General features: G+C 50.1%; 1 protein-coding gene across 1 annotated transcript; it reads right to left on the bottom strand.

Annotated features, from left to right (window-relative positions):
- Window positions 1–3,305: 3,305 nt before the first annotated feature.
- On the bottom strand, window positions 3,306–9,426 carry si:ch211-171h4.3 (serine/threonine-protein kinase SBK2). The gene is made up of 6 exons (XM_060043716.1): window positions 9,178–9,426; window positions 6,114–6,258; window positions 5,833–6,035; window positions 5,051–5,212; window positions 4,436–4,723; window positions 3,306–4,030 (listed from the first exon to the last, which is right to left on the bottom strand). Exons 1-6 carry the CDS (start codon window positions 9,181–9,183, stop codon window positions 3,707–3,709), a joined length of 1,128 nt encoding a protein of 375 aa, XP_059899699.1. The 5' UTR covers window positions 9,184–9,426; the 3' UTR covers window positions 3,306–3,706.
- Between the last annotated feature and the right edge of the window lie 864 nt (window positions 9,427–10,290).

The following is a 10,290-nucleotide window of genomic DNA, read 5'->3' as shown; positions in this document are numbered from 1 at the left end:
TTTGGCTTCTTCTGGTCATGTTCTTAAAAGTGAATTCTCTGTGTTGCCATCAGGGCGTCGCTACGATTTGCTTGCAGAACAAACCGCCATTCCAAGTTGTTCATCCCCTCTGCAATTCGACTACTAAATGCTCCGTAGTTGTGTATGTGTATTTGTTGTTTGGATGTTTGTCGTGGAAATATCAATCATAACTATAAATATACAATCACATACAAATTATATTAACCTTGTTTATATAATTATTACATTAGAAGGAACTGTATTCATTCTCCCTGTATCTTAAAAACAAATCCCTCCCCTCTTAACTGAGAGAGGTTAAGTTAATTCGTATTCAAGTTCCCACTGGAGCCAGTAAGTCTTTTGTGACCAGGCCAATCGACTGACTTCTTTGTTGTGGAAACTATTTAGAGCCATGTCTTACAAACCTGCAGACATGTCCAATATCCACCCATTGTATTACAAATTTACTTGGCCTAAGGTTACTCCCACTCCCTTCCCACAATGAAAACGTTCCCTATAAGAATCTTGTGAATCTATTGTCTCGTCGAATGTGTTCTTGGTAAACTTTGCTGCCAGTACTTTTCCCATGATCATGCCTTAAGATTAAATCAAATATTTCGCTGTCCGACGTGTCCGTGAGAGAACTTTCTCTTCATCAATGTTACTGTGTCTGTATACAAGCTGCTCAAACTAATTGCCCCTAGTGGGATTAATAAAGTTGCATTGTATTGTAGTATTGTAGAGCGCTGTGTGAATGCAGACCATTTACCAGCTGCTGATCGTATTCTGTTAGGGACGTCGGCGGTGTTTGGTTATGTCTCCTGAGAGAGCAGCAGTGATTGGCTGACTGTCGGAGGCGGCCGAGAGCAGCTTTCCGACGATGATGACGATAGCGATGACGATTATCGGCCGTCAGACATCGTCGGACAATCTGGTAAGATTGGTGACACGAGTCTGTACGCTATTTTCTGTGCGATCGGCCGTCGTAAAATCCGTCGCGTCCTTTGCGCCGAATCCACATGTCGAATCGGCTACGACTGAATCGTTGAGTCTGACTAATCTGATTGGTGGAGTGCTAGCCCTTGACTAGCGAATCAGTGAACGAGAAGATCGGAAGTGACGATGGTAAACAAACCAGATAAACATTGAGTTTATTATAGTTATATTATATATATATATATATATATATATATATATATATATATATATATATATTGATTATAGTTCTTAGTATCGCAATGGTATGAGCTAGATTTTCACAATCCTTCTTGACTTCTCAACATTCTGCTGACAACAATCACTGAGGCCAGTAGCTGTGTTCAGAATCGTTCCCTATCACGGATATAGTGCACTACTGCACTCGTTTTTTTAGGCCACATTACAGATTAGCGCCGCCTGCTGTATGGAGACTCTACTTCTCGCACAAGCACATAACGTACGCTCAAGTCGGTCGTCAATCAGGTGTGTTCTTCACACTTTTTTGGCCTCGTCGGGAGATGGGAGCTGGGCAGACGGATTGGTTAGGGTTAGGGTTAGTTAGCGTCAGCTGACTTCATCTAATTAGAACAACGAGGGATATATATCTAGATAGTCGACCATAATAACTACGAATAAAACCTGCTTTTGTTTTAGATAAATCATTTTAATTACAACAAAACAAAAATCCTGAATGTATTTTAATTAAATGTAATCAAATATCAGCGTTATCTAATGTTAAATTACTTATTTCCAATACTTCCTCTGCTAGTTATCCTAACTAAAGTGAGGTCTCGTTTGTCGAGACATGAATACGTTTGAGGTCATAATGACGTCGCACCAATTAGCCCTGCTGACAAGTGGAATCAGAGCGCAGAGGAAGAGAGAGAGAGAGAGAGAGAGAGAGAGAGAGAGAGAGATGAAGAGTGATAGATAGAGAGAGAGAGAGAGAGAGAGAGAGAGAGAGAGAGAGAGAGAGAGAGAGAGAGAGAGAGAGAGAGAGAGAGAGAGAGAGAGAGATAAAGAGTGATAGATAGAGAGAGAGAGAGAGAGAGAGAGAGAGAGAGAGAGATAAAGAGAGAGAGAGAGATGCCAGCGATGTGTCAACTTTACAGACATCATTACTCTTCCTCAGATTCTCTCTCTTTAATGAATTCAAAACATTTAGTAATTCTAGACTGTGTTAGTGTGTGCGTGCGTGTGTGTGTAATGTTGAAGGTACTTAATGCAGAGCAGCAGATGTTTCTGTGGGATGGAGATCAGAGAGGAGCTCATGTTGTCACAACATGATGGATTCACCACCGCCCCCCGGTCGCTGAATCTACGCAGCAGGGAATTAGAGATGCCGTAAAAACACACACACGCACACACACACACACACACACACACACACACACACACACACACACACACACACACACACACACACACACACACACACACACACACACACACTCACACTCACTCATACCCCCACACACACACACACACACACACTCACACTCACACACTCACACACTTACAAACACACACACTCACACACTCACACACACACACACACACACACACACACGCTGGCTCCGGCCCAGCCCTCTCCGGCCCCCCCGCCGCCCCCCCCAGCCATCCAGTTGGGCCCTGTACTGTAGAGGGCCCCCCCGTCGGTGTCAGCTGTCACTCAGCATGCAGACGATAACCGCACACACGGCCCGGTGGTCCCAGGGAAAGGACACACCAGTTCACCCTGATGGTGAGGATCCGGCCCAGGGCCAGCCGACCTACGCGGGAGTGGAACCAGACACCCAACCTCATGTTGTAGTCCTTCATGGAACAACCTGTCCCTGCACCCAGCTGTGACCTCACACACACACACACACACACACACACACACACACACACACACACACACACACACACACACACACACACACACACACACACACACACACACACACACACACACACACATTCTCAATTTCGAGACGTGTCAGCAGCATATCAGTGTCGGTTTCTAGAACTTCTAGAAAATAAACTTCTAGGGTTAGGGTTAAGGTTCGGGTTAGCCTTGGTAACCGCATCGTGTTCTGTCTCCCACATCAACATCTCTGGCCTTTGGCCCCAAGCTGCAGTCAGGAAAATCTTGAGACCCCAAACCTCTTCCACGTCTCCCCAGTGTTCCCAGGGTTCCCAGTGTTCCCAGTGATGTCCTGGTGTTGCTCCAAACTCCAGCCGTTGGATTCATGGAACCCATTCAAACCGATGAAGAGCATCATCTGTAGATGTCTATGTCTTAATGGCTCCCAGGTCAGCTGACCCCTAGTGGGGCTTGACCCCCAGGTCAGCTGACCCCTAGTGGGGCTTGACCCCCAGGTTGAAACACTGGTTTGAAGATGGGACGTGAACACATATATTCACACATATATTCACATAAACCTGACATAATCACATAAGATCAATGTTTTACACATTTTACTAAAGCCATACATGGCTGAACAGCAGTTAATATTTGTGATATTTCTTCCACAATCATCGGACAAAACCTTTTATTTAATAGGTCAAAGGTCGCCTGTTTTACCAAGAGGTGTGATGTTGTGATGTCACTGCACTCCACTTGTTACATCACAAGTGGGCGTGTCCAGCCCAGGAATCACAGAGCTGAGGCCCTGCTCCTAGCGGCCATCTTGGATCTAAGTTCTAGCTGACCGCCGGCTTCTTTTCTGCTAGCCTCATTAAGCTACGCTAACACCTTGCTGTCATTATGGGATGTTTGGTGACTCAAGGTTCTGAGTCCCTCCCCCCCGCTCCTCCTCCTCTTCCTCTCCGCCTCCAGCCGGCTCCGCTCCTCCCCCCTCAGCCACTCCTCCCCCAGGAAGGCCAGGGCGTCGCCCGGCCTCCCCCGGAGCCTGGGCCGCGGGTCCAGAAGGGCCCGGAACAGGGAGCAGGCCAGGGGGGTGAAGCCGCGGAACTGGGGGGCCACGGGGGGGCCGAGCCCCTGCGACAACTCGGACCCCCAGGCGTCAGAGGAGGAGCAGGAGGAGCAGGAGGAGGAGGAAGAGGAGGAGGAGCAGGAGGAGGAGGAGGGGGAGGAGGAGGAAGGGGAGGAGGAGGGGGAGGAGGAGGAAGAGGAGGAGGAGGAGCAGGAGGAGGAGGAGGGGGAGGAGGAGGCGGAGGGGGAGGAGGAGGAGGGGGAGGAGGAGGAGGAGGAGGGCGAGGGGGAGGAGGAGGGGGAGGGGGAGGAGGGGGAGGAGGAGGAGGGGGAGGAGGAGGAAGGGGAGGAGGAGGAAGGGGAGGAGGGGGAGGAGGAGGAAGGGGAGGAGGAGGGGGAGGGGGAGGAGGGGGAGGAGGGGGAGGAGGAGGAGGGGGAGGAGGAGGGGGAGGGGGAGGAGGGGGAGGGGGAGGAGGAGGAAGGGGAGGAGGGGGAGGAGGAGGGGGAGGAGGGGGAGGAGGAGGGGGAGGGGGAGGAGGAGGAGGGGGAGGTGGAGGAGCAGCAGCAGCAGCAGCAGCAGCAGCAGCGGCGGACCCAGTCCCTGTAGCGGCGGTAGGACGGGTTGCAGCAGGTGGTCTCGGCCCAGGGCAGGGCGCCGGTGAGCAGGGCGTAGGTCAGGATGCCGAGGGCCCAGCAGTCCACGCTGGGGTCGGCCGCCACCCACAGCGGCGCTCCAGCCCCCCCCCGCTGGGCGCCCTGGGCCTCGGGGGGGCAGTAGGCGGAGCTGTACCAGACCTCCTGGATGCGGCTGCCCACCGCCTTCACCTGTGGGGGGGCACAGACACGCAGCAGCCTATAGGAGGGGTTTCTGAGGCTGCGATTGGTCGGCCTGGAGGGCGATTACCGAGTGTCCATAATGGAACGTGTGTTACATTATGTGTGTGTGTGTGTGTGTGTGTGTGTGTGTGTGTGTGTGTGTGTGTGTGTGTGTGTGTGTGTGTGTGTGTGTGTGTGTGTGTGTGTGTGTGTGTGTGTGTGTGCGCTTGTGCTCACACGCTTGTGTCTGTGTCTTTTTATTTGTGTGTGTGCACGTGCGTGCGTGCGTGCGGGCGTTTGCGTGCGTGCGGGTGTGTGGGTGCGGGCGTCTCTCACCATGCCGAAGTCCCCCAGCTTCACCCAGCTGCCGGCGGGGTCGCAGAGGAAGACGTTCTCCGGCTTCAGGTCGCGGTGGACCAGGCCGTGGGCGTGGAGGTGGGCCAGAGCCCCACTCAGCTGAGAGACCACCCTCTGGACGGAGCCTTCCTCCACGCCCCCCTGGAGACACACAGAGACACGCACACACACAGAGACACACAGAGACACACGGAGACACACAGAGACACACAGAGACAGAGACACACAGAGACACGCACACACAGAGACACACACACACAGAGACACACACACACACAGACACACAGAGACACACAGAGACACGCACACACACAGAGACACACACACACACAGAGACACACAGAGACACACAGAGACACGCACACACACAGAGACACACACACACACATAGACACACACACACACAGAGACACACACACACAGCGACACACACACAGGGACACACACACAGGGACACACACTTAAGGGCGAGAGAGAGAGAGAGAGAGAGAGAGAGAGAGAGAGGGACAGAGAGAGGGACAGAGAGAGAGAGAGAGAGAGAGAGAGAGAGAGAGAGAGATAGAGAGGTAGAGAGAGAGAGACAGAGACAGAGACAGAGACAGAGAGAGAGAGAGAGAGAGAGAGAGGGACAGAGACAGAGACAGAGACAGAGAGAGAGACAGAGACAGAGACAGAGAGAGAGAGAGAGGGAGAGGGAGAGGGACAGAGAGAGGGACAGAGAGAGAGAGAGAGAGAGAGAGAGAGAGAGAGAGAGAGAGCACCTCTGGGACGATGAGGTCGTACAGGTCTCCGTGGAGGCCCACCTGCTGGGCGAAGACGTAGTGGGTGGGGGTCCGGTAGGCGATGCCGAGGGCGCGGGTCAGCGAGGGGTGGGCGCAGAACGCCAGCGACAGGTTGTATTCCCGCAGGAAGGAGAAGAGCGAGGTCGACGCCCGCAGGAAGTACTTCAGGGCCATGGGGGAGCCTGGGGGAGGGGGGGAGGGAGAGGCGATAGGTGAGGGGGAGGTAAGGCGCGAGGGGGGTGAAAGGGCATCTGGCTCACCTGTCTTCTTATGAACCACCAGCATGACCTTGCCGTATGACCCCTGCCCCAGCAGCTTAACGACCCGGAAGTGGTCCTCGGTCTCCAGCGAGGTCATCGACTGCACCGACAGGTGACACAACTCATCAAGGAGCTTAGTGGCGGCCTGGGGAGACACACACACACACAGAAAGACACACACACACACAGAAAGACACACACACAGACACACAGAAAGACACACACACACACACAGAAAGACACACACACACACACACACACACACAGAAAGACACGCACAGACACACAGAAAGACACACACACACAGACACACAGAAAGACACACACACAGAAAGACACACACACACACACACACACACACAGAAAGACACACACAGACACACAGAAAGACAAACACACAGACACACAGAAAGACACACACACACACACACAGAAAGACACACACACAGAAAGACACACACACACACACACAGAAAGACACACACACACACACACACACACACACACACACACACAGAAAGACACACACACAGACACACAGAAAGACACACACACAGACACACAGAAAGACACACACAGACACACAGAAAGACACACACACACAGACACACAGAAAGAAACACACAAACACAGACACAGAAAGAAACACACAAACAGACACAGAAATAAACACACACATAGACACAAAGAAAGAACCACACACACAGACACAAAGAATGAAACACACACACGGACACACAGAAAGAAACACACACAGACACACAAAGAAACACACAAAGACACACAGAAAGATAAACACAGTCACACAGAAACACACACACACAGAAAGACACACAAACAGACACACAGAAAGACACACACACAGAAAGAAACACACACACACACACAGACACATAGAAAGACAAAAACACAAACACACACACACACACACAGAGACACACAGCAAGAAACACACAATCACAGACACAGAAATAAACACACAGACACAAAGAAAGAACCACACACACAGACACAAAGAAAGAACCACAAAAACAGACACACATAAAGAAACACACAAACAGACACACATAAAGAAACACAGACACAGAAATAAACACACACACAGACACACAGAAAGAAACACACAAACACAGACACAGAAATAAACACACACACACACACAGACACAGAAATAAACACACACACAGACACAGAGAGAACCACACACACAGACACAGAGAACCACACACACAGACACAGAGAGAACCACACACAGACACAGAGAGAACCACAGACACAGAGAACCACACACACAGACACAGAGAGAACCACACACACAGACACAGAGAGAACCACACACACAGACACAGAGAGAACCACACACACAGACACAGAGAGAACCACACACACAGACACAGAGAGAACCACACACAGACACAGAGAGAACCATACACACAGACACAGAGAACCACACACACAGACACAGAGAGACACACACAGACACAGAGAGAACCACACACACAGACACAGAGAGAACCACACACACAGACACAGAGAGAACCACACACAGACACAGAGAGAACCACACACAGACACAGAGAGAACCACACACACAGACACAGAGAACCACACACACAGACACACACAGACACAGAGAGACACACACACAGACACAGAGAGACACACACACACAGACACAGAAAGAACCACACACACAGACACAGAGAGACACACACACAGACACAGAGAGACACACACACAGACACAGAGAGAACCACACACACAGACACAGAGAGACACACACACAGACACAGAGAGACACACACACAGACACAGAGAGAACCACACACACAGACACAGAGAGACACACACACACACAAAGCGGGGCCATTATTAACAGATGTTTAGATACCGGCTGCAGCGTAGCCAACATCTCCATGACAACCGTGATCACCACAACACATGTGTGTGTCTATAGGAATGTGTTTGTGTATATGTGTGTGTCCGTATCAATGTGCTTATGTGTGTGTGTGTGTGTGTGTGTGTGTGTGTGTGTGTGTGTGTGTGTGTGTGTGTGTGTGTGTGTCCGTATCAATGTGCTTATGTGTGTGTGTGTGTGTGTGTGTGTGTGTGTGTGTCCGTATCAATGTGCTTGTGTGTGTGTGTGTGTGTGTGTGTGTGTGTGTGTGTGTGTGTGTGTGTGTGTGTGTGTGTGTGGTGACAGGGCGGCTCCAGGGTCCTCTCGGGACAGGACGCTGTGATTGGCTGAGGGCTGCGATGGGGCCCGACCCCACAGGGGGGGGGGGGGGGGGGGGCTGTGTCTATGTGAGTATGTGTGTTTGGGTGCGTGTGCGTGTGTGTGTATGTGAGTGTGTGTGTGTGTGTGTGTGTGTGTGTGTGTGTGTGTGTGTGTGTGTGTGTGTGTGTGTGTGTGTGTGTGTGTGTGTGTGTGTGTGAAAGCGAGAGAGTGAGTAAGTAACAAATACAGAGACAGAGACAGAGGGAGAGGGAGAGAGAGGGAGAGGGAGAGGGAGAGAGAGAGAGAGAGAGAGAGAGAGAGAGAGAGAGAGACAGAGACAGAGACAGACAGAGAGACAGAGACAGAGACAGAGACAGACAGAGACAGAGACAGAGACAGAGAGAGAGTACCTTCACCACAGAAATCTAATCTAATTCATTATCAATAACAAGGTTCACTTTTCACGTTAAGCCTGAAAACTGGCTTCAAAACAAAGAAATTCAGACACAATATGGTACAACAACATCAAGACAGTGTCGCAACAAGTTATATTATATCAAGTTTGCATCATGTTTGGGTTTTGAGACAATATTAAATGAAAGACGACTCCCCAGTGATAAGCAAAGAACCTTAAATAGGATACAATCAATTATATTTCATTTAACAGTATTCATTATTATTATTATATTATATATATGTATTTATATCTGACTATATATGTGTTCTTATGTACACAAATATTATATTGTACCCTGCAGTAATTTAATGTGTATTTTATTATTTCCGCATCAAACACAATTCTTTGTGAAAAGCTAACTTAACTAATGGTTGTAGATCGAGACTCACCGTCATGTCGCTATGATGCGGGCGGTCGATGCGGCTCAAAGCGCTCCTTCACGGGACACCGCAGCTCACAATCAGATCTTTGAAACGCAATCAGGTGCAGCTGGGGTCAACTTTCTCAGTTTGTCTGTCTGCCTGTCGCTCACGGTGCTTCTGTTTGTCTGTCTCTCTCTCCGTTCTGCGTTTCTCTACATACCTGTCTCTCGCTCTAATGTCCTCCCATTTCTCTAAATAGCTGTCTCTCACTCTCATTTCCTCGGTCTGTCTGTCCGCCTGTCAACTGTTGTACGGGACTGCTGGGCGAGTGACCGCGCCCCCCAGTGCATACACTTGGCATAGACACACGCACTGTGTGCGTGTATGTGTGTGCGTGTGCGAAACTACTCCAAGAAAGAGCGCACTTTGCCTGCTCCGGCGATCCAGCGAAGTGGAGTAAAGTGGCATCCATCCAACCGGAGTATTCTTCCAAAATGGAATATTTCGCACAGGAAATATCAACGGGAAAGAGTTCGGATTACCACTCCTGAAATACGCAACACGGATTCTAAAGAAGTTTCCATTGAGCGATAAACATCCAACGGAGTTGACACCGGCTTCCACTACTTCCTGGATTGAGAGACAGCTGATCTTCGTGAGAGACGTCATCCAACCATCACTCAGGAGAGGAGCAGCAGATGAACGCCACAAAAGGAGAGTAAGCAGAGACAAACTGTCATACCTATGGCAGCACCGCGGGTCCAAAGCTATTGACATAATTGAAAATAATAGCATGTTTCCCTCCCTCCCGCCAACCGTCAATAATACTACTGACGTTTATAAGTACTATATGGCCAAATGTCAATCACCCCCGACCCAAACGCTGACCCCGCCCCCTTGGTCCACAAGCTTGGAGACAGTTATCCCAGATTATTATCCATCCACTGCTAAATTCACTTTTGAAGAAGTAGATAAAAGTTATTTCCCACCCGCCAAATAACAGTGCCAGTGGATACGATGGGGTGGCATATGAGACCAACAAAGCCAGAAAACCCCAGTCCACCCAAATGCTAACATATTTATTGAACACCCGTCTGATTACTGGAGAGGGGCCAGGATCATGGAAGGGGGCCCTCATCC

This window comes from Gadus macrocephalus, chromosome 22, assembly GCF_031168955.1.
Source record: "Gadus macrocephalus chromosome 22, ASM3116895v1".
Classification (NCBI taxonomy): domain Eukaryota; kingdom Metazoa; phylum Chordata; class Actinopteri; order Gadiformes; family Gadidae; genus Gadus; species Gadus macrocephalus.
Note: the sequence above shows the minus strand (reverse complement) of the source record. Positions and strands in the feature narration are given on the sequence as shown.

Excerpts from the sequence above, each read along its gene's own strand:
- si:ch211-171h4.3 (XM_060043716.1), bottom strand. Across the intron at positions 4,724-5,050 it reads AGCTGGGGGACTTCGGCATG|GTGAAGGCGGTGGGCAGCCG; the intron begins GTGAGAGACGCC and ends GCCCCCCCACAG. Across the intron at positions 4,031-4,435 it reads CCTCCACCTCCCCCTCCTCC|TCCTCTTCCTCCTCCTCCTG; the intron begins TCCTCCCCCTCC and ends TCCTGCTCCTCC.